Source organism: Pseudophryne corroboree, chromosome 1, assembly GCF_028390025.1.
Source record: "Pseudophryne corroboree isolate aPseCor3 chromosome 1, aPseCor3.hap2, whole genome shotgun sequence".
NCBI lineage: Eukaryota > Metazoa > Chordata > Amphibia > Anura > Myobatrachidae > Pseudophryne > Pseudophryne corroboree.
In genome coordinates this window covers 1,066,102,818-1,066,128,148 of record NC_086444.1, presented here as the reverse complement: position 1 = coordinate 1,066,128,148, position 25,331 = coordinate 1,066,102,818, and the positions used below count along the sequence as shown (strand labels likewise).

The window sequence follows — 25,331 nt, the reverse complement described above, 5'->3', positions numbered from 1 at the left end:
GAAGAATCTTGGCAGCTTCTGCCATTGCACTCCTGCTTCTTGTGCCGCCCTGCCTGTTTACATGGGCGACCGCCGTGATGTTGTCCGACTGAATCAACACCGGCTTTCCTTGCAGGAGAAGTTCCGCCTGGCTTAGAGCATTGTAGATTGCTCTTAGTTCCAGAATGTTTATGTGAAGAGACTTTTCCAGACTCGTCCATACTCCCTGGAAGTTTCTTCCTTGTGTGACTGCTCCCCAGCCTCTCAGGCTGGCGTCCGTGGTCACCAGGATCCAATCCTGAATGCCGAATCTGCGGCCTTCTAATAGGTGAGCCTTCTGCAACCACCACAGAAGTGACACCCTTGTCTTTGGTGACAGGGTTATTCGCAGGTGCATCTGCAGATGCGACCCTGACCATTTGTCCAACAGATCCCTTTGGAATATTCTTGCATGGAATCTGCCGAATGGAATTGCTTCGTAAGAAGCCACCATTTTTCCCAGGACTCTTGTGCATTGATGTACTGACACTTTTCCTGGTTTTAGGAGGTTCCTGACCAGATCGGATAACTCCTTGGCTTTTTCCTCTGGAAGGAAAACCTTTTTCTGAACCGTGTCCAGAATCATTCCTAGGAACAGCAGACGAGTTGTCGGGATTAAATGGGATTTTGGAATATTCAGAATCCACCCGTGTTGTCTTAGCACCTCTTGAGATAGTGCTAAAGCTGTCTCCAGCTGTTCTCTGGACCTTGCCCTTATTAGGAGATCGTCCAAGTATGGGATAACTAATACGCCTTTTCTTCGAAGAAGAATCATCATCTCGGCCATTACCTTGGTAAAGACCCGAGGCGCCGTGGACAATCCGAACGGCAGCGTCTGAAACTGATAGTGACAGTTTTGAACAATGAACCTGAGGTACCCCTGGTGTGCGGGGTAAATCGGAACGTGTAGATACGCATCCTTGATGTCCAAGGATACCATAAAGTCCCCTTCTTCCAGGTTCGCTATCACTGCTCTGAGTGACTCCATCTTGAACTTGAACTTTTTTATGTAGAGGTTCAAGGACTTCAGATTTAGAATAGGCCTTACCGAGCCATCCGGCTTCGGTACCACAAATAGAGTGGAATAATACCCCTTTCCTTGTTGTAATAGGGGTACTTTGACTATCACCTGCTGAGCGTACAGCTTGTGAATGGCTTCCAACACCCTCTCCCTTTCGGAAGAGACGGTTGGTAAGGCAGACTTCAGGAAACGATGAGGAGGATCCGTCTCTAATTCCAACCTGTACCCCTGAGATATTATCTGCAGGATCCAGGGGTCTACCTGCGAGTGAGCCCACTGCGCGCTGTAATTTTTGAGACGGCCCCCCACTGTCCCCGAGTCCGCTTGAGAGGCCCCAGCGTCATGCTGAGGTTTTTGCAGGAGCCGGGGAGGGCTTTTGTTCCTGGGAAGGAGCTGCCTGTTGGTGTCTCTTCCCTCTTCCTCTGCCTCGTGGCAGGTACGACAAGCCCTTTGCTCTCTTATTTTTGTAGGAGCGAAAAGGCTGCGGTTGAAAGGTCGGTGCCTTTCTCTGTTGGGGAGTGACTTGAGGTAAAAAAGTGGATTTCCCGGCAGTAGCCGTGGCCACCAAGTCTGATAGACCAACTCCAAATAACTCCTCCCCTTTATACGGCAAAACCTCCATGTGACGTTTTGAATCCGCATCGCCTGTCCACTGTCGTGTCCATAAGGCTCTTCTGGCTGAAATGGACATAGCACTCACCCGAGATGCCAGTGTGCAAATATCCCTCTGTGCATCGCGCATATAGATAAATGCATCCTTTATTTGTTCTAACGACAGTAAAACATTGTCCCTATCTAGGGTATCAATATTTTCAATCAGGGATTCTGACCAAACTACTCCAGCACTGCACATCCAGGCAGTTGCTATAGCTGGTCGTAGTATAACACCTGCATGTGTGTATATATTCTTTTGAATAACTTCCATCTTTCTATCTGATGGATCCTTAAGTGCGGCCGTCTCAGGAGAGGGTAACGCCACTTGTTTGGATAAGCGTGTGAGCGCCTTGTCCACCTTAGGGGGTGTTTCCCAGCGCGCCCTAACCTCTGGCGGGAAAGGGTATAATGCCAATAACTTTTTTGAAATTATCAACTTTTTATCAGGAGCAACCCACGCTTCATCACACACGTCATTTAATTCTTCTGATTCAGGAAAAACTGTTTGTAGTTTTTTCACACCATACATAATACCCTGTTTTACGGTATCTGTAGTATCAGCTAAATGTAACGTCTCCTTCATTGCCAAAATCATATAACGTGTGGCCCTACTGGAAAATACGTTTGAATTTCTACCGTCGTCACTGGAATCAGTGCCCGTGTCTGGGTCTGTGTCGACCGACTGAGGCAAAGGCGTTTTACAGCCCCTGACGGTGTTTGAGGCGCCTGGACAGGCATTAATTGATTGTCCGGCCGCCTCATGTCCTCAACTGACTGTTTAAGGGAAGATAAACCATCACGTAATTCCACAAATAAAGGCATCCATTCTGGTGTCGACCCCCTGGGGGGTGACATCTGCATATTTGGCAATTGCTCCGCCTCCACACCAATATCGTCCTCATACATGTCGACACCACGTACCGACACACACCGCAAACTCACAGGGAATGCTCTAATGAAGACAGGACCCACTAGCCCTTTTGGGGAGACAGAGGGAGAGTCTGCCAGCACACACCACAAAGCGCTATATATACAAGGGATATCCTTATATTAAGTGCTCCCTTATAGCTGCTTTAATATATATATATATAGCCATTAATGTGCCCCCCCTCTCTGTTTTACCCTGTTTCTGTAGTGCAGTGCAGGGGAGAGACCTGGGAGCCGTTCTGACCAGCGGAGCTGTGACAGAAAATGGCGCCGTGTGCTGAGGAGATAGGCCCCGCCCCTTTTTCGGCGGGTTCTTCTCCCGCTATTTTTCCAGTCAGGCAGGGGTTAAATATCTCCATATAGCCCCTATGGGCTATATGTGAGGTATTTTTAGCCTTGTATAAGGTTTATATTTGCCTCTCAGAGCGCCCCCCCCCCAGCGCTCTGCACCCTCAGTGACTGCCCAGTGAAGTGTGCTGAGAGGAAAATGGCGCACAGCTGCAGTGCTGTGCGCTACCTTATGAAGACTGAGGAGTCTTCAGCCGCCGGTTTCCGGACCTCTTCACGCTTCAGCATCTGCAAGGGGGTCGGCGGCGCGGCTCCGGGACCGGACTCCACGGCTGGGCCTGTGTTCGATCCCTCTGGAGCTAATGGTGTCCAGTAGCCAAGCAGCAAATCCACTCTGCATGCAGGTGAGTTTACTACTTTCCCCCTAAGTCCCACGTTGCAGTGATCCTGTTGCCAGCAGGACTCACTGTAAAGAAAAAAAAAACCTAAACTAAACTTTCTCTAAGCAGCTCTTTAGGAGAGCCACCTAGATTGCACCCTTCTCGTTCGGGCACAAAATCTAACTGGAGTCTGGAGGAGGGTCATAGGGGGAGGAGCCAGTGCACACCACCTGACCTAGTAAAGCTTTACTTTTTTGTGCCCTGTCTCCTGCGGAGCCGCTATTCCCCATGGTCCTTTCAGGAACCCCAGCATCCACTTAGGACGATAGAGAAACGCCCGTTACCTCAGTCGGTCGACACGGACCCAGACACAGGCACTGATTCCAGTGGCGACGGTGACGAATCAACCGTATTTTCCAGTAGGGCCACACGTTATATGATTTTGGCAATGAAGGAGGCGTTACATATTGCTGATACTACAGGTACCACAAAACAGGGTATTATGTGGGGTGTGAAAAAACTACCTATAGTTTTTCCTGAATCAGATGAATTAAATGAGGTGTGTGATGAAGCGTGGGTTGCCCCCGATAAAAAACTGCTAATTTCAAAGAAGTTATTGGCTTTATACCCTTTCCCGCCAGAGGTTAGGGCGCGCTGGGAAACACCTCCTAGGGTGGACAAGGCGCTCACACGCTTATCAAAACAAGTGGCGTTACCCTCTCCTGAGACGGCCGCACTTAAAGATCCAGCAGATAGGAGGATGGAAAATATCCAAAAAAGTATATACACACATACAGGTGTTATACTTCGACCAGCTATAGCGACAGCCTGGATGTGCAGTGCTGGGGTAGCTTGGTCAGAGTCCCTGATTGAAAATATTGATACCCTGGATAGGGACAATGTTTTACTGTCTTTAGAGCAAATAAAGGATGCGTTTCTTTATATGCGTGATGCACAGAGGGATATTTGCACACTGGCATCACGGGTAAGTGCTATGTCCATTTCGGCCAGAAGAAGTTTATGGACGCGACAGTGGTCAGGTGATGCGGACTCAAAACGGCATATGGAAGTTTTGCCGTATAAAGGGGAGGAGTTATTTGGTGTTGGTCTATCGGATTTGGTGGCCACGGCTACAGCCGGGAAATCCACCTTTTTACCTCAAGTCACTCCCCAACAGAAAAAGACACCGACTTTTCAGCCGCAGCCCTTTCGTTCCTTTAAAAACAAGAGAGCAAAGGGATATTCATATCTGCCACGAGGCAGAGGAAAGGGGAAGAGACTGCAACAGGCAGCTCCTTCCCAGGAACAGAAGCCCTCCCCCGCTTCTACAAAAGCCTCAGCATGACGCTGGGGCTTCTCAAGCGGACTCGGGGGCGGTGGGGGGTCGTCTCAAGAATTTCAGCGCGCAGTAGGCTCACTCGCAGGTGGATCCCTGGATCCTGCAGATAATATCTCAGGGTTACAGGTTGGAACTAGAGACGTCTCCACCTCGCCGTTTCCTGAAGTCTGCTTTACCAACGTCCCCCTCCGACAGGGTTACGGTCTTGGAAGCCATTCACAAGCTGTACTCTCAGCAGGTGATAGTCAAGGTACCCCTTTTACAACAAGGAAAGGGGTATTATTCCACTCTATTTGTGGTACCGAAGCCGGATGGCTCGGTAAGACCTATTCTAAATCTGAAATCCTTGAACCTGTACATAAAAAAGTTCAAGTTCAAGATGGAGTCACTCAGAGCGGTGATAGCGAACCTGGAAGAAGGGGACTTTATGGTATCCTTGGACATCAAGGATGCGTATCTCCACGTTCCAATTTACCCCTCACACCAGGGGTACCTCAGGTTCGTCGTACAGAACTGTCACTATCAGTTTCAGACGCTGCCGTTTGGATTGTCCACGGCACCTCGGGTCTTTACCAAGGTAATGGCCGAGATGATGATTCTTCTTCGAAGAAAAGGCGTATTAATTATCCCATACTTGGACGATCTCCTAATAAGGGCAAGGTCCAGAGAACAGCTAGAGATGGGACTAGCACTGTCTCAAGAAGTGCTAAAGCAGCACGGGTGGATTCTGAATATTCCAAAATCCCAGTTAATTCCGACAACACGTCTGCTGTTCTTAGGGATGATTCTGGACACGGTTCAGAAAAAGGTTTTTCTCCCGGAGGAAAAAGCCAAGGAGTTATCCGAACTTGTCAGGAACCTCCTAAAACCAGGAAAGGTGTCTGTACATCAATGCACAAGAGTCCTGGGAAAAATGGTGGCTTCTTACGAAGCAATTCCATTAGGCAGATTCCACGCAAGAGTTTTCCAGAGGGATCTGCTGGACAAATGGTCAGGGTCGCATCTTCAGATGCACCAGCGGATAACCCTGTCTCCAAGGACAAGGGTATCTCTTCTGTGGTGGTTGCAGAGTGCTCATCTATTGGAGGGCCGCAGATTCGGCATACAGGATTGGATCCTGGTGACCACGGACGCCAGCCTGAGAGGCTGGGAAGCAGTCACACAAGGAAGAAACTTCCAGGGCGTGTGGTCGAGCCTGGAAATGTCTCTTCACATAAACATTCTGGAACTAAGAGCAATCTACAATGCTCTAAGCCAGGCAGAACCTCTGCTTCAAGGAAAACCGGTGTTGATCCAGTCGGACAACATCACGGCAGTCGCCCATGTAAACAGACAGGGCGGCACAAGAAGCAGGAGTGCAATGGCAGAAGCTGCAAGGATTCTTCGCTGGGCGGAGAATCATGTGATAGCACTGTCAGCAGTGTTCATCCCGGGAGTGGACAACTGGGAAGCAGACTTCCTCAGCAGACACGACCTTCACCCGGGAGAGTGGGGACTTCATCCAGAAGTTTTCCACATGCTTGTAACCCGTTGGGAAAGACCAATGGTGGACATGATGGCGTCTCGCCTCAACAAAAAACTGGACAGGTATTGCGCCAGGTCAATAGATCCGCAGGCAATAGCTGTGGACGCGCTGGTAACGCCTTGGGTGTACCAGTCGGTGTATGTGTTTCCTCCTCTGCCTCTCATACCAAAAGTATTGAGAATTATACGGCAAAGAGGCGTAAGAACGATACTAGTGGCTCCGGATTGGCCAAGAAGGACTTGGTACCCGGAACTTCAAGAGATGATCACGGAGGATCCGTGGCCTCTACCTCTGAGAAGGGACCTGCTTCAGCAGGGTCCCTGTCTGTTTCAAGACTTACCGCGGCTGCGTTTGACGGTATGGCGGTTGAACGCCGGATCCTAAAGGGAAAAGGCATTCCGGAAGAAGTCATTCCTACCTTGATTAAAGCAAGGAAGGAAGTAACCGCGCAACATTATCACCGCATTTGGCGAAAATATGTTGCGTGGTGCGAGGATCGGAGTGCTCCGACGGAGGAATTTCAACTGGGTCGATTCCTACATTTCCTGCAATCAGGATTGTCTATGGGTCTCAAATTGGGATCTATTAAGGTTCAAATTTCGGCCCTGTCGATTTTCTTCCAGAAAGAATTGGCTTCAGTTCCTGAAGTCCAGACCTTTGTTAAGGGAGTACTGCATATACAGCCCCCTGTGGTGCCTCCAGTGGCACCGTGGGATCTCAATGTTGTTTTGGACTTTCTCAAATCTCATTGGTTTGAACCACTAAAAAATGTGGATTTGAAATATCTCACATGGAAAGTGACCATGCTACTAGCACTGGCTTCGGCCAGGAGAGTGTCAGAACTGGCAGCTTTATCTTACAAAAGCCCATATCTGATTTTCCATTCGGACAGGGCAGAACTGCGGACTCGTCCGCATTTTCTCCCTAAGGTGGTGTCAGCATTTCATCTGAACCAGCCTATTGTAGTGCCTGCGGCTACAAGCGACTTGGAGGACTCCAAGTTGTTGGACGTTGTCAGAGCTTTAAAAATATACATTTCAAGGACAGCTGGAGTCAGGAAATCTGACTCACTGTTTATACTATATGCTCCCAACAAGTTGGGCGCTCCTGCGTCTAAGCAGACTATTGCGCGCTGGATTTGTAGTACGATTCAGCTTGCACATTCTGTGGCAGGCTTGCCACAGCCAAAATCGGTAAATGCCCACTCCACAAGGAAGGTGGGTTCTTCTTGGGCGGCTGCCCGAGGGGTCTCGGCATTACAACTCTGCCGAGCGGCTACGTGGTCGGGGGAGAACACGTTTGTAAAATTCTACAAATTTGATACCCTGGCTAAGGAGGACCTGGAGTTCTCTCATTCGGTGCTGCAGAGTCATCCGCACTCTCCCGCCCGTTTGGGAGCTTTGGTATAATCCCCATGGTCCTTTCAGGAACCCCAGCATCCACTAGGACGATAGAGAAAATAAGAATTTACTTACCGATAATTCTATTTCTCGGAGTCCGTAGTGGATGCTGGGCGCCCATCCCAAGTGCGGATTATCTGCAATAATTGTACATAGTTATTGTTACCTAAATCGGGTTATTGTTGTAGGGAGCCATCTTTCAGAGGCTCCTCTGTTATCATGCTGTTAACTGGGTTTAGATCACAGGTTGTACGGTGTGATTGGTGTGGCTGGTATGAGTCTTACCCGGGATTCATAAATCCTTCCTTATTGTGTACGCTCGTCCGGGCACAGTATCCTAACTGAGGCTTGGAGGAGGGTCATAGGGGGAGGAGCCAGTACACACCACCTGATCATAAAGCTTTACTTTTTGTGCCCTGTCTCCTGCGGAGCCGCTATTCCCCATGGTCCTTTCAGGAACCCCAGCATCCACTACGGACTCCGAGAAATAGAATTATCGGTAAGTAAATTCTTATTTTTAGCGCACGCATATTCCGCAGCGCTTTACAGAGAATAGTTGGCCATTGACATCAGTCCCTGCCCCTGTGGAGCTTACAGTCTATATTCCCCTCCACATGTACACGCACACATTCATGCTTGGGTTAATTTTGTTGAGTCTGTTAACCTACCAGTGTATTTATAGATTGTGGGAGGAAACCCATGCAAGCACAAGGAGAATATACAAACTACACTGAGGGCGGAATTCAATTGTTTATCGCGCTTGATCTCCCATCTAAAATGATGGGGGGTGGCATATTCAATAATTTTTTTGGGTAAGACTGCTGAACCGTTCCACAGTGCTTGGGGGGCGACGCAAAAAGTGCAGTTTGGGCAACTAATCGGGTCACTTCTTGCACATTTCAGCTTGCCAGCAGAGGGGGCTGTGAGCTGAAATGTGTCCTCCTGCAGCTTATTGCGCCCGAACAAAGCAACAATTGTATTGCCCAGTTGGTTGCTCCACAGCGTCGCTTACCTCACATTTCTTCACCATTTTTGTGTTTGTTCTGAGCATCAACTGGACCTCTTGGCCGTGTCTGCAAGTTTTTATGCATTGCTTTCACGTGATTGGCTGATTAGGTATTCGCATTAACCAGTAAATGTATGTGGCTGTTCTAAATACCCCTGGCTCCCCCTCAGCCAGTTCACTTATCTGTCTGACTACGGATTGGAAGAGACTTGGACTGTACACACTTTTGGGGAGCTCATTTAGTATTTCTGCCAACATCTATTCATCTCAGATACAAAACTTGGCTACAGCTATCATCAAACAGTCTTTCAAATGAAATCTACCCACAAGTATATTCGTGTACAAACAATACAATATTCACTTTTAGTGTTATTCAAACTCTTGATAATAATGTTATATACACAGTTATCTGAGGAAAAATAATACTTGGTGTTTGGGCAATACTTGAATTCAAGCAAGTATTTTGTTTTGGATTAAAAAAAAATGTGCTGTGTGGTTGCTATGTTTTACTTCCTGTTTGTGTTTGACTTTATCACAGTTACTAATGTCCTGCGCGTATGATAATTGGAGGATTCTACAGGCATTCATTTAGTGTCAGGACAAAGATGTCCGCTGCCGAAGCGGCCTCGGGATACAGAATAAAAATGGATCCGTTATTGTTTATACAGAGCCCATCATATCCTATTACACTTTACAAAAGAATATTTTAATATTGTAGAGTTACAGTAGATGTTATACACTGTGTTTCACCAGATTGTTCTTGTACGTTTATTTACCACTCATGGAGATAAATATTTGTCTGCATGACTCAAATTTCTGCCTGGGTCATGTGGGGGAGAGGTATAACTAGCATAGGGAATCACCACCGCGGCAACAGATGATCTCTGGCACTGAATGGCTCATAATGAATCCAATGCACTCACCCTCTCCCCTTTCCCACTGATCACCACCAAAAGCTGTAACATTTACCGTGAGGGAGAGGGGGATGCTCTCCTCGCTGAATGCAGTATGCAGCCTATATTTAGGTGCACAGTCTCTGGAGGTTACTTTCATAAGGGAATGCACGTTTCCTATGTGCTCTGCGTCTCAAACAGTTCTTTCAGTCACATTATAGTGTGGTGATCTCCTTCAGACACAGTGCCACGATTTTATTTTCTTGTGTAATCTTCAGCCAATTTTATCACCTTTTATAGAATTGTGGTCAGCGATTAATTGCTCATTGGAGAGATCTTAGATGGTACTGGGCAGGAAATAAAATGGAGTCAATTTCTTTTTAATTAAGTTTTCTTAAATTACTGTCATGAGATCTAATCTCAGAGACAGGAAAAATGCGTACCTCTGTGTACCCCGTACCCCTCTGTGTTCTGCAAGAGGAGTCTCCATCGGTGACCTGGTGTGAGAAATGAGTCTGATTTAGAAACTTGACATACATTACTAAATGAGAATTTATAGATTTTCCTCACTCCACAATATGCCTACTCTCTGCCTTGTTCCACCTCATGTCCATACGAAGTATGCAGTGGATCAGCGGGATGTGATTAGCATCCTGGCTGTCGGGATGCCTGCGGTCATGTGGCCGACGCAGGAATCCTGACACCACTCAGGAGACCGGTGCCGGTTCACTAACAGTCGACATCTCGAAGGTGAGTATCGGGGTACGGGTTAGGGCACTGGGGGGTGGGGTGGGGGTGGAGGCCAGGCCTAGCTGCCACCCCCTAAGGGTTATGGTGGCGTGTGTGTGTGTGTGGTGTAGAAATACATACCCTTTCTGATGTTGGGCTCTTCAATGTCGGGATGCTGCAGTCGGTCATGTGACCGCCGGCATATAGTACGTATTCTCAATCAGAAAATCATTTCCTTGGACCTCCTTCCTCACCTTTCACCCTATGATTGAGGGGGAATGGTGGCTCAGTCAACAAAGCTTATTTAAAAATTATTTTTTTTCCTTTAAAAGTACGATTTCCACTTAAATGACCGACTCCATCTATGCATGCATTTTTACAAATGCATATGTAAAATTCCATGTTTTTTCAAAAGAAAAACTTCTTAGATCTAGTGCGATCTTTAGTTCTCTTACTGGGGTGTAGTATGTATGGTATGTCATACAGAATGTTGACATGTTTAGAATGTCGACAGGTGACACATTGACATTCAAAGTATCGACACTGACATGTCTTCAGTGACAATGCTGCCACTGATATTTTACCCGTAAACTAACCGTAGCCCAAATTGCAGCCTAACCCCTATTGCATGTGGCAGCATGGTGACTGTCGACATTTTGAACAGGTCTGCATTCTGAATGTCGGCAGCCTGACTGAAAGCCCTCTTGCTGGCTCAAAGAGAACATTTATACCTTAATTCCTATGTACTCTTACTGCACTGCACTTTGCTGTGTGATTTAATCTAATATTCTGAGTGCACACATAGATTTATATTCATTACATACTGTATCTGTTTTGGTTTATCTTTTGCAAAAGGTAACGTTGTTTTTATTCAGTAATGAAGATCTGTGTTTGGGTGATTTCGGGAGGGTCGTGTTTATTGATAGTATACCATAGTTCAGAAACTTTTTATGCTTATGCATGGTAGTATCTGGCTTTGTGACCGGTTTGCTATTTCCTTTATTATTCGGCTACAACAGTATGATTGGCTTCTAGTTAGAACTGTGAGATCTAGTAAGCACAACTGCTGTACTCCGCTGTCTATTTATTAACGTTTCAGTGCTACTTTATGGCACAGTCCTATTTGGTTGTTTTTTCCATTGAGACACTGCCTATTGACATATTAAATCTCATTATTTGTTGTACTTATTATTATTTTGTTCTTTTGTTTCAGGCCTCTTGTATAGTTTCACCTACAAACTCATAGATCACATGAGTTTGTTAAATGCTTGAGAATGTATCATTGTGTAGTTGACACCATATTCCTTATAAAGATCAGTCATGTTTGTGGTAAGCCGTTGAATTACCAGTGAGAACATGTCTGACTGATCGTACCGTGGGATCATGGAAGTGTTCTTGTGTATCGGTTATTAAATGATTTGTTCACCGTTTGGTAAACGTAATCCACGGCCTGTCGCATGTGATTGGCTAATATGTCTTCTAGTCAGTTGTTACCAGAATCTCTACCTCATCACACATCACTTTCCTTGGAGTCCATCTAGCTCTGAGACGTTATCCGTCCTGGTTGGATAATTCCTTAATCTTTATCCAGTAAACAGATGGTTTCAGACCTGGCTATTGGTATCTTTTTAGATAAAAACGATGCCTGCTGCTGTATTTCTGCATTGCAAGTGTCTGTATTGGATGGCAAAATATATATTTTGAAAATCTTCACTTGAAAATCAATTAAAAAAATTCAGTTTCAAATAGCATAAAAAATAATCAAAAATAGTTAAACTAGCATAAGAACACTGTATACCTATACCTCCCTTAGGTTCAATTACAGGAAAACTATCCTGAATAGACACGCAATTCTAATTCTTCATTTAGACACATAGGGCCTGATTTGGAAGCAAAGCAGAAATAGCACGGAATTGTATCTGGAACAAACCATTTTGCAATGCAAGGCGAGGAAATATATATTGTTTCTGTGCAGGGTAAATACTGTCTGCTTTGGGATGTAGGCCACAAATTTTAACCAGCTTTATTTTTTTCACTACTTTCAGTTTGGAAACACCCCACCCAAATCTAACTCTCTCTACACATGTTACATCTGCCCCACCTGCAATGCAACATGGTTTTGCCCAGTTGCTTGCTTTTTTGGTTTGCTTCCACATCTGAATAACCCCCATACTGGATAATAACTAATCAGAATAAAGTATTTGGCACATTAGGTCTAGTGTGCTTTTTGTAAAGTTTATTATAGGCCTATCATCAGGGAGTGAACAAAGTACTATGGATACATTTGATTACCCAGTTCTCGATTAAAGGTGCATACACACGGTTTGATGTATGTAACCTTATGATTTTGACTATATAGTGAAAATCGTAAGGAAAGTTAGTGCAAATCGCATCGTGTGTATACAGCTTGCGATACCGATGCTTAGCTCTGCGGGATCGGTATCACAAGAAAAAATAGACTGTGCAGTCAAGGCAAACTTGACTATCTAGTTCAAAGTATGCCATAGTCAAAATCGCACATAGCCAAAATTGCACTGTGTGCTTCGGGGCTCTGGGGGAAATCACATAGACAATATCTCAAAGTATGTATGCACCTCAAAAGCTCTGCTTGTCTGTAGCTGAAAATAGTACATGTAATTGACCCAGCAAAATCATGAAAACCTGACCAGTTGAGTGACCTTGATTTTTGGAGGTGAAACGTCTATTCTAAGTGATATGCCTGTAGTCCTTTAGGTAATACACGTGTTTTACTGGTTGGTATGTTCTAAAACAATAATATAAGAAGTGATTCTTCCTATTTCAGTTTTTAAACCATATCTGCTGTTTAGTGTTCTAATGTTCGGAATACGGTCGGGATCTCGACAGTCAGAATATCAACATCGGGATCCTGACAGTAACTACAGGGCTTAGAATTAGGCTGCGGTGGGGAGGGGGGTTGGGCTAGGCTGCAGGTGGGGAATGTTCAAGTTACGCTGTGTGAGGTGTGGGTTAGGGGCAGGGGTAAAATACCTACCGGGATCCATCAGGATTTTGACCGTCGGGATCCCGCTTTCTGTATCCTGACTGCTGGGATTTCGACACGAACCCATAGACTTCAAGTAGTGAAATGTGTATTGTTGGAGGTAGGTAATATTTAATTGCACTTACTGTAACTAAGTGTGAATATTTTCTTTGAGTGCTACATCTATAAATTATTCTAGCCTTAGTTGGTTTTCAGACATATAAGAAGCATATTATATTCAGCTGATCTTCGCAGATTACGGTATTTGTTATGTACAGGACAATTACAACTGGCCTATAAAATGTTACAAAAGATTATACTTCAATGCACATTTATTGGCAAGCTGCTCAATCAGATTGTGATGTCACTCAGGTGCTAAAAGGGAGGGATAATTCTGAGTAAAGGGGGGTACACACGGAGAGATCCGTGCTTAAAATCTAAGCAATCTTGCTAGATTGCTTAGATTTTAAGCACGGATCTGCCGTGTGTATGCCCTCCAGCGATAGCGATGCGCGGCCCCGCGCATCGCTATCGCCGATGCTAGATTGAGCTGCATGCAGGCTCAATCTAGCGGGTCGCTCACTTCACCGTTGTGTGAAGTGAGCGGCCCCCCGTCGGCTTTCCCCCTCGCTCAGCACATCGCGCTGTGCTGAGCGGGGTGAGAGATGTGTGCTGAGCGGTCTGTGTTAAGATCGCTCAGCACACATCTCTCCCGTGAGTACCCCCCTTAAGAAAGAACAATTGGCTATCCCTAATGCACACTGAGTGAAAAATAACATAATTCCCTATCACATTGTATATATTTTGTATTATTTTAATCACACTTCTCACTTACATAACACTTGTGTGCTTCTTATTAACTTTTACTCATTTTCACCTGTGTGCTGCCCTGGGGTGGCCAGCCTGTGCCGGCTTGATGGGGTCCCGGACCCATACCTAGTGTTAGGGACCCCCAGTGACAGAGACGCCTTGCCGTTCGGCCTGGGGGCTTAACCCTATATCTGAAGATATATGCAACCAAGATCTCTGTATTATCTGATTATTATGTAGTGTTATTTTTAACTCTGTGTGCATTAGGGATAGCCAAATGTTTTCTTTCTTACTCAAAAGATTATATTTGTCAGCACATGAATCATGGCTGAGAGGGACAAATCTGTAGTCTGGCCAGCACATTCTAGGTGGTACAATATGGATAGAAGCAACTGCTGAGTGATGTCTTTCTATTTTCAAATTTATGAAAATGTCCATTTGGAAACATCTTGTATATGGCCAGGTTTTCTGCATTTTACTTGTTCTCTTAAAGGCTTAACGTACATAAGTAATTTCCAGTATCAATGTGTCCGTCTAGAGTGATTTGACATCCTACAGATTAACATATTCTAGAGTTATTGTTACATATAGGGAATCAAATGGAAGCACTAATTACCGCAGGCTTGCAGCTGTGCCCGGGACTCTTCAGTTACAGCTCGCAATAAACCTGCAGGCTGCACTTACCGTGGGTTTCTGTTTGCCCTTACTTAAGGCTTTATGCCCTTACTGTGGCTGCTGCTAGCAAATTACTCATAGCTCTGGGCACGCAATCCGGAATCTATTGTCTAACGTGTTAGCTGCGCAAGGAAATGCGCTAGTTATTGAATTTCTCTGGGCATTATAGGCCAAGACAACAAACCTGCGGTAAGTACTGCAGCTAATTGAATCGATCTCTTGCCCTGTAGTAATTAACACTGCCAGTAGGGTAATGTGAATGATGTCATGTAAAAACAGAGGTAGCTAATTGAGAACCAGGTCTGTTTCCAATGATTTATTATCTTTTTAAGGTTTTGTTGTTTTTGTTTTATATCCTTAACATATTTTTCTCTGACGTCCTAAGTGGATGCTGGGACTCCGTAAGGACCATGGGGAATAGCGGCTCCGCAGGAGACTGGGCACAACTAAAGAAAGCTTTAGGACTACCTGGTGTGCACTGGCTCCTCCCTCTATGACCCTCCTCCAGACCTCAGTTAGAATCTTGTGCCCGGCTGAGCTGGATGCACACTAGGGGCTCTCCTGAGCTCCTAGAAAAAGAGTTTATTTTAGGTTTTTTATTTTCAGTGAGATCTGCTGGCAACAGACTCACTGCTACGAGGGACTAAGGGGAGAAGAAGCGAACCTACCTGCTTGCAGCTAGCTTGGGCTTCTTAGGCTACTGGACACCATTCGCTCCAGAGGGATCGAACACAGGGCCCGACCTCGATCGTCCGGTCACGGAGCCGCGCCGCCGTCCCCCTTACAGAGCCAGAAGCAAGAAGATGGTCCTGAAAATCGGCGGCAGAAGACTTCGGTATTCAACAAGGTAGCGCACAGCACTGCAGCTGTGCGCCATTGCTCCTCATGCACACCTCACACTCCGGTCACTGATGGGTGCAGGGCGCTGGGGGGGCGCCCTGAGCAGCAATATTAACACCTTGTCTGGCAAAATAACACAATATATAGTCCTAGAGGCTATATATGTGTAAAATACCCCTGCCAGGATCCATAAAAAAGCGGGAGAAAGTCAGCCGAAAAAGGGGCGGGGCTATCTCCCTCAGCTCACTGGCGCCATTTTCTCTTCACAGTGCAGCTGGAAGACAGCTCCCCAGGCTCTCCCCTGTAGTTTTCAGGCTCAAAGGGTTAAAAAGAGAGGGGGGGGCACTAAATTTAGGCGCAAATCTGTGTATTATAGCAGCTATAAGGGAAAAATCACTGTGGGTAGTGTGAATCCCTGCATTATATAGCGCTCTGGTGTGTGCTGGCATACTCTCTCTCTGTCTCCCCAAAGGACTTTGTGGGGTCCTGTCCTCAGTCAGAGCATTCCCTGTGTGTGTGCGGTGTGTCGACATGGTTGATGAGGAGGCTTATGTGGAGGAGGAGCAGATGCCGATAAATGTGATGTCGCCCCCTGTGGGGCCGACACCAGAGTGGATGGATAGGTGGAAGGTATTAACCGACAGTGTCAACTCCTTACATAAAAGGCTGGATGACGTAACAGCTGTGGGACAGCCGGCTTCTCAGCCCGTGCCTGCTCAGGCGTCTCAAAGGCCATCAGGGGCTCAAAAACGCCCGCTACCTCAGATGGCAGACACAGATGTCGATACGGAGTCTGACTCCAGTGTCGACGAGGTTGAGACATATACACAATCCACTAGGAACATCCGTTGCATGATCTCGGCAATGAAAAATGTATTACACATTTCTGACATTAACCCAGGTACCACAAAAAAGGGGTTTTATGTTTGGGGAGAAAAAGCAGACAGTGTTTTGTTCCCCCATCAGATGAGTGAATGAAGTGTGTGAAGAAGCGTGGGTTCCCCCGATAAGAAACTGGTAATTTCTAAAAAGTTACTGATGGCGTACCCTTTCCCGCCAGAGGATAGGTCACGTTGGGAGATATCCCCTAGGGTGGATAAGGCGCTCACACGTTTGTCAAAAAGGTGGCACTGCCATCTTAGCATACGGCCACTTTGAAGGAGCCTGCTGATAAAAAGCAGGAGGCTATCCTGAAGTCTGTATATACACACTCAGGTACTATACTGAGACCTGCATGGATAGTGCTGCTGCAGCGTGGTCTATTACCCTGTCAGGACAGGGATATTTGCTAACCATAGAGCATATTAAAGACGTCGTCTTATATATGAGGGATGCACAGAGGGATATTTGCCGGCTGGCATCCAGAATTAATGCAATGTCCATTCTGCCAGGAGGGTATTGGGGACCCGGCAGTGGACAGGCGATGCTGACTTTAGAAGGCACATTAAGATTCTGCCTTATAAGGGTGAGGAATTGTTTGGGAATGGTCTATGGGACCTCGTATCCACAGCAACAGCTGGGAAGGAAAATATTTACCCCAAGTTTCCTCACAGCCTAAGAAAGCACCGTATTATAAGGTACAGTCCTTTCGGCTTCAGAAAAGCAAGCGGGTCAAATGCGCTTCCTTTCTGCACAGAGACGAGGGAAGAGGGAAAAAGCTGCACCAGACAGCCAGTTCCCAGGATCAAAAATCTTCCCCCGCTTCCTCTGAGTCCACCGCATGACGCTGGGGCTCCACAGGTGGAGCCAGGTGCGGTGGGGGCGCGTCTCGGGAACTTCAGCAACCAGTGGGCTCGCTCACAGGTGGATCCCTGGGTTCTGCAAGTAGTATCACAGGGATACAAGCTGGAGTTCGAGGCGACTCCCCCTCGCCGTTACCTCAAATCAGCCTTGCCTGCTGCCCTCGAGGAGAGGTAGTACTGGCGGCAATTCACAAGCTGTACTTCCAGCAGGTGATAATCAAGGTACCCCTCCTTCAACAAGGACGGGGTTACTATTCCACAATGTTTGTGGTACCGAAATCAGACGGTTCGGTGAGTCCCATTCTAAAATTGAAATCCTTGAACACTTATATACGAAGGTTCAAGTTCAAAATGGAATCGCTCAGGGCGGTTATTGCAAGCCTGGACGAAGGGGATTACATGGTATCACTGGACATCAAGGATGCTTACCTGCATGTCCCCATTTACCCTCCTCACCAGGAGTACCTCAAAATTGTGGTACAGGACTGTCATTACCAATTCCAGACGTTGCCGTTGGTCTGTCCCCGGCACCGAGGGTATTTACCAAGGTAATGGCCGAAATGATGATACTCCTTCGAAAAAAGGGAGTTATAATTTATCCCGTACTTGGACGATCTCCTTATATAGGCGAGGTCCAGGGAGCAGTTGTTCGTCGGAGTAGCCCTATTTTGGGAAGTGCTACAACAGCACGGCTGGATTCTGAATAGTCCAAAGTCGCAGCTGGTTCCTACGACGCGTCTACTGTTCCTGGGTATGGTTCTGGACACAGAACAGGAAAAAGGGTTTCTCCCGGAGGAGAAGGCCAAGGAGTTGTCATCTCTAGTCAGAGACCTCCTAATACAAATACAGGTGTCGGTGCATCAATGCACGCGAGTCCTGGGAAAGATGGTAGCTTCGTACGAAGAAATTCCATTCGGCAGGTTCCATGCAAGGATCTTCCAGTGGGATCTGTTGGACAAGTGGTCCGGGTCGCATCTTCAGATGCATCGGCTGATAACCCTATCTCCAAGGGCCAGGGTGTCGCTGTTGTGGTGGCTGCAGAGTGCTCATCTTCTAGAGGGCCGCAGATTCGGCATACAGGACTGGGTCCTGGTGACCACGGATGCCAGCATTCGAGGCTGGGGGGGCAGTCACACAGGGAAGAAACTTCCAAGGACTATGGTCAAGTCAGGAGATTTCCCTGCACATAAATATTCTGGGACTAAGGGCCATTCACAATGCCCTAAGTCAGGCTAGACCCCTGCTTCAACACCAGCCGGTGCTGATCCAGTCAGACAACATCACGGCGGACGCCCATGTAAACCAGCAGGGCGACACAAGAAGCAGGATGGCGATGGCAGAAGCCACAAGGATTTTCCGATGGGCGGAAAAATCACGTGTTAGCACTATCAGCAGTGTTCATACCCGGAGTGGACAACTGGGAAGCAGACTTTCTCAGCAGGCACGACCTCCACCCGGGAGAGTGGGGACTTCATCCAGAAGTCTTCAAATTGATTGTACACCATTGGGAAAGGCCACAGGTGGACATGATGGCGTCCCGCCTCAACAAAAAGCAAAAAGATATTGCGCCAGGTCAAGGGACCCTCAGGCGATAGCTGTGGACGCTCTGGTAACACCGTGGGTGTACCAGTCGGTGTATGTGTTCCTTCCTTTGCCTCTCATACCCAAGGTACTGAGAATACTAAGAAGGAGAGGAGTAAGAACTATACTCGTGGTTCCGGATTGGCCAAGAAGAGCTTGGTACCCAGAACTTCAAGAAATGATCTCAGAGGACCCATGGCCTCTGCTGCTCAGACAGGACCTGCTGCAGCAGGGGCCCTGCCTGTTCCAAGACTTACCACGGCTGTGTTTGACGGCATGGCGGTTGAACACCGGATCCTAAAGGAAAAAGGCATTCCGGAGGAAGTCATTCCTACGCTGATTAAGGCTAGGAAAGATGTGATCGCAAAATATTATCACCGCATATGGCAAAAATATGTGGCTTGGTGTGAGGCCAGGAAGGCCCCAACGGAGGAATTTCAACTGGGTCGATTTTCTGCATTTCCTACAGTCAGGAGTGACTACGGGCCTAAAATTGGGTTCCATTAAGGTCCAGATTTCGGCTCTGTACATTTTCTTCCAAAAAGAACTGGCTTCACTGCCTGAAGTTCAGACTTTTGTTAAGGGAGTGCTGCATATTCAGCCCCGTTTGTGCCTCTAGTGGCACCGTGGGATCTCAACGTGGTGTTGGATTTCCTGAAGTCGCATTGGTTTGAGCCACTAAAAACCGTGGATTTGAATTATCTCACGTGGAAAGTGGTCATGCTGTTGGCCTTGGATTCGGCCAGGCGTGTGTCAGAATTGGCGGCTTTGTCATATAAAAGCCCTTATCTGATTTTCCATATGGATAGGGCAGAATTGAGGACTCGTCCCCAGTTTCTCCCTAAGGTGGTATCAGCTTTTCATTTGAACCAACCTATTGTAGTGCCTGCGGCTACTAAGGACTTGGAGGATTCCAAGTTGTTGGACGTAGTCAGGGCCCTGAAAATTTATGTTTCTAGGACAGCTAGTGTCAGGAAAACTGACTCGCTATTTATCCTGTATGCACCCAACAAGCTGGGTGCTCCTGCTTCAAAGCAGACTATTGCTCGCTGGTTTTGTAGTACGATTCAGCTTGCACATTCTGCGTCTGGACTGCCGCATTCTAGATCAGTGAAAGGTCATTCCACGAGGAAGGTGGGCTCTTCTTGGGCGGCTGCCCGAGGGGTCTCGGCTTTACAACTTTGCCGAGCAGCTACTTGGTCGGGGTCAAACACATTGCTAAATTTTACAAGTTTGATACCCTGGCTGAGGAGGACCTAGAGTTTGCTCATTCGGTGCTGCAGAGTCATCCGCACTCTCCCGCCCGTTTGGGAGCTTTGGTATAATCCCCATGGTCCTTACGAAGTCCCAGCATCCACTTAGGACGTCAGAGAAAATAAGATATTACTCACCGGTAAATCTATTTCTCGTAGTCCGTAGTGGATGCTGGGCGCCCATCCCAAGTGCGGATTGTCTGCAATACTTGTATATAGTTATTGTTAACTAAAGGGTTATTGTTGAGCCATCCGTTGAGAGGCTCAGTTATATTTCATGCTGTTAACTGGGTATAGTATCACGAGTTATACGGTGTGATTGGTGTGGCTGGTATGAGTCTTACCCGGGATTCAAAATCCTTCCTTATTGTGTCAGATCTTCCGGGCACAGTATCCTAACTGAGGTCTGGAGGAGGGTCATAGAGGGAGGAGCCAGTGCACACCAGGTAGTCCTAAAGCTTTCTTTAGTTGTGCCCAGTCTCCTGCGGAGCCGCTATTCCCCATGGTCCTTACGGAGTCCCAGCATCCACTACGGACTACGAGAAATAGATTTACCTGTGAGTAAAATCTTATTATTTCATTTTACATAGATACATTTATCGGCTAGGGGTCTACACAACCAACAGGATATCTTGGCCAACAATAATGGAAGGATAAACTACTAGATGTTATGTGTCTGTATTACAGTGAAAGTATAACTATATCTCTAATGTTATTTCACAGATTTTCAACTGAACTCCCATCTATCAACACTGGCAAATATTCACAAGATATACCACACACTCAACAGGCTGGTAAGGCACTATGTTGACCTAAGTATGTTTTGGGATTGCTGTGTTCCTTTTAAATTGTGTGTTTTTTTTATTTTTATTTCTCTGACGTCCTAGTGGATGCTGGGAACTCCGTAAGGACCATGGGGAATAGCGGGCTCCGAAGGAGGCTGGGCACTCTAGAAAGATTTCAGACTACCTGGTGTGCACTGGCTCCTCCCACCATGACCCTCCTCCAAGCCTCAGTTAGAATTCGTGCCCGGCCGAGGTTGGATGCACACTAGGGGCTCTCCTGAGCTCTTAGAAAGAATAGACTTAGGTTTTTTATTTTCAGTGAGACCTGCTGGCAACAGGCTCACTGCAGCGAGGGACTAAGGGGAGAAGAAGCGAACTCGCCTGCTTGCAGCCGGATTGGGCTTCTTAGGCTACTGGACACCATTAGCTCCAGAGGGATCGACCGCAGGCCCAGTCCTTGGTGTTCGGTCCCGGAGCCGCGCCGCCGTCCCCCTTACAGAGCCAGAAGCAAGAAGATGGTCCGGAAAATCGGCGGCATGAAGACTCTGTCTTCACCAAGGTAGCGCACAGCACTGCAGCTGTGCGCCATTGCTCCTCTCACACTTCACACTCCGGTCACTGAGGGTGCAGGGCGCTGGGGGGGGGCGCCCTGAGGCAGCAATAATAACACCTTGGCTGGCTAAAATACCTCAATATATAACCCCAGAGGCTATATATGAGGTAAATACCCCTGCCAGAATTCCATAAAAAGCGGGAGAATAGGCCGCGAAAAAGGGGCGGAGCCTATCTCCTCAGCACACTGGCGCCATTTTTCCCTCACAGCTCGGCTGGAAGGAAGCTCCCTGGCTCTTCCCTGCAATATACAGTAACAGTAAGAGGGAAAAGAGAGGGGGGGCATTAAATTTGGCAGTATATATACATATATTATATGAAAAGCAGCTATTAGGGACATAACTCAGTTAGTCCCTGTATATATATAGCGCTCTGGTGTGTGCTGGCATACTCTCACTCTGTCCCCCCAAAGGGCTTTTTGTGGGTCCTGTCCTCTGTTGAGCATTCCCTGTGTGTGTGGGGTGTGTCGGTACGGCTGTGTCGACATGTTTGATGAGGATAATGAGGTGGAGGCGGAGCAGGTGCATTTTGAAGGGACGTCACCCCCTGCGGGGCAGACACCCGAGTGGATGAACTTATGGAAAGAAATGAGTGCACGTATAGATTCTTTACATAAGAAATTTGACGACATGCCAAATGTGGGACAGCCGGGATCTCAGCTCGTGCCTGTCCAGGTGCCTCAGGGGTCGTCAGGGGCTCTAAAACGCCCGCTACCTCAGTTTGCAGACCCGGATGTCGACACGGATACTGATAACAGTGTCGACGACGATGAGTCAAACCTAATGCCTGTCAGGGCCATTCACTGCATGATTGAGGCAATGAAAGAGGTGTTAAACATTTCTGATTTACATCCAGGTACCACAAAAAAGGGTATTGTGTTTGGGGAGAAAAAACTAACCGTAGTTTTTCCCCCATCAGATGAACTAAATGAAGTGTGTGAAGAAGCGTGGCTTTTCCCTGATAAAAAATGTGTAATTCCTAAGAAGGTACTAATGGCGTTCCCTTTCCCGCCAGAGGATAGGTCACGTTGGGAAACACCACCTAGGGTGGATAAAGCGCTCACACGTTTGTCAAAAAAGGTGGCACTACCCTCTCAGGATACGGCCGCCCTTAAGGAGCCTGCTGATAGAAAGCAGGAGGCAATCCTGAAGTCTGTATACACACACTCAGGCATTATACTTAGACCAGCTATTGCGTCAGCTTGGATGTGCAGTGCTGCCGCTGCATGGTCAGAAAAACTGTCAGAAAATATTGACACACTAGACAGAGACACTATTCTGCTAACGATTGACCATATAAAAGATTCAGTCTTATATATGAGAGATGCACAGAGGGAAATTTGCCGGCTGGCATCTAAAGTAAGTGCATTGTCTATCTCTGCTAGGAGATGCTTATGGACTCGTCAGTGGACGGGAGATGCAGATTCCAAGAGGCACATGGAAGTTTTGCCTTATAAAGAGGAGGAATTATTTGGGGATGGTCTCTCCGACCTAGTTTCTACAGCAACGTCTGGGAAGTCAGCATTTTTACCCCATGTTCCCTCACAGCCTAAGAAGGCGCCATTTTATCAGGTTCAGTCCTTTCGGACCCAGAAAAGCAAGCGTGGAAAAGGAGGGTCTTTTCTGTCTAGAGGCAGAGGTAGGGGAAAAAGGCTCCAACAGACAGCAGGTTCCCAGGAACAAAAGTCCTCCCCCGCTTCCTCTTCCAAGTCCGCCGCATGACGGTGGGGCTCCACAGGTGGAGCCAGGTACGGTGGGGGCCCGCCTCAGAAATTTCAGCGATCAGTGGGCTCGCTCACAGGTGGATCCCTGGATCCTTCAAGTAGTATCTCAGGGATACATGCTGGAATTCGAGGCGGCTCCACCCCACCGGTTCCTAAAATCTGCCTTGCCGATTGCTCCCTCAGACAGGGAGGCGGTGCTAGTGGCAATTCACAAGCTGTATTCCCAGCAGGTGATAATCAAGGTACCCCTACTTCAACAAGGCCGGGGTTACTATTCCACACTATTTGTGGTACCGAAGCCGGACGGTTCGGTGAGACCCATTTTAAATTTGAAATCCTTGAACATGTACATAAAAAAATTCAAGTTCAAGATGGAATCGCTCAGGGCGGTTATTGCAAGCCTGGACGAGGGGGATTACATGGTTTCCCTGGACATCAAGGATGCTTACCTGCATGTCCCCATTTACCATCCTCACCAGGAGTACCTCAGATTTGTGGTACAGGATTGCCATTACCAATTCCAGACGCTGCCGTTTGGACTCTCCACGGCACCAAGGGTATTTACCAAGGTTATGGCGGAAATGATGATACTCCTTCGAAGAAAGGGAGTTTTAATTATCCCGTACTTGGACGATCTCCTAATAAAGGCACGGTCCAAAGAACAGTTGTTGGTGGGAGTAGCACTATCTCAGGAAGTGCTGAACCAGCACGGCTGGATTCTGAATATCCCAAAGTCACAGCTGGTCCCGACGACACGTCTACTGTTCCTGGGGATGATTCTGGACACAGTCCAGAAAAAAGTGTTTCTCCCGGAGGAGAAAGCCAGGGAGTTGTCTTCTCTAGTCAGAGACCTCCTGAAACCAAAACAGGTATCGGTGCATCACTGCACGCGGGTCTTGGGAAAGATGGTAGCTTCGTACGAAGAAATTCCATTCGGCAGGTTCCATGCCAGAATCTTTCAGTGGGACCTGTTGGACAAGTGGTCCGGATCGCATCTTCAGATGCATCGCTTGATAACCCTGTCTGCAAGAACCAGGGTGTCTCTTCTGTGGTGGCTGCAGAGTGCTCATCTTCTGGAGGGTCGCAGATTCGGCATTCAGGACTGGGTCCTGGTGACCACGGATGCCAGCCTGCGAGGCTGGGGGGCAGTCACAAAGGGAAGAAACTTCCAAGGACTATGGACATAAATATTCTGGAACTAAGGGCCATCTACAATGCCCTAAGTCAAGCAAAATCCCTGCTCCTACACCAGCCGGTGCTGATCCAGTCAGACAACATCACGGCAGTCGCCCATGTGAATCGACAGGGCGGCACAAGAAGCAGGATGGCAATGACAGAAGCCACAAGAATTCTCCGATGGGTGGAAAATCATGTACTAGCACTGTCAGCAGTGTTCATTCCGGGAGTGGACAACTGGGAAGCAGACTTCCTCAGCAAATGATTGTACATCAGTGGGGTCGTCCACAGGTGGACATGATGGCGTCCCGCCTAAACAAAAAACTAGAGAGGTATTGCGCCAGGTCAAGAGACCCTCAAGCGATAGCTGTGGACGCTCTGGTGACACCGTGGGTGTACCAGTCAGTTTATGTGTTCCCTCCGCTGCGCCTCATACCAAAGGTATTGAGAATAATAAGAAAGCGAGGAGTAAACACAATTCTCGTGGTTCCGGATTGGCCAAGAAGAACATGGTACCCGGAACTTCAAGAGATGATCTCAGAGGACCCGTGGCCTCTGCCGCTAAGACAAGACCTGCTACAGCAGGGGCCCTGTCTGTTCCAAGACTTACCGCGGCTGCGTTTGACGGCATGGGGGTTGAACGCCGGATCCTGAAAGAAAAGGGCATTCCGGAGGAAGTCATTCCTACGCTTATTAAAGCCAGGAAAGAGGTTACAGCAAATCATTATCACCGCATATGGCGGAAATATGTTGCATGGTGTGAGGCCGAAAAGGCCCCAACTGAGGAATTTCAACTAGGTCGATTTCGGCATTTCCTGCAAGCAGGAGTGAATATGGGCCTAAAACTGGGTTCCATTAAGGTACAGATCTCGGCTCTATCGATTTTCTTTCAGAAAGAACTAGCTTCAGTACCTGAAGTTCAGACATTTGTAAAGGGAGTGCTGCATATTCAG

The 25,331-nt window shown here is 47.4% G+C and overlaps 1 protein-coding gene across 4 annotated transcripts in view; it reads left to right on the top strand.

Annotated features, from left to right (window-relative positions):
- The window catches only part of DCUN1D4 (defective in cullin neddylation 1 domain containing 4), a 155,010-nt gene that overhangs the window by 8,465 nt on the left and 121,214 nt on the right, over positions 1-25,331 (top strand). For all 4 annotated transcript variants that reach the window (XM_063920949.1, XM_063920947.1, XM_063920948.1 and 1 more), the window contains exon 2: positions 20,806-20,876. In XM_063920949.1, the coding sequence (XP_063777019.1) occupies positions 20,806-20,876 (71 nt within the window). The remainder of the gene's footprint in view (positions 1-20,805; positions 20,877-25,331) is intronic.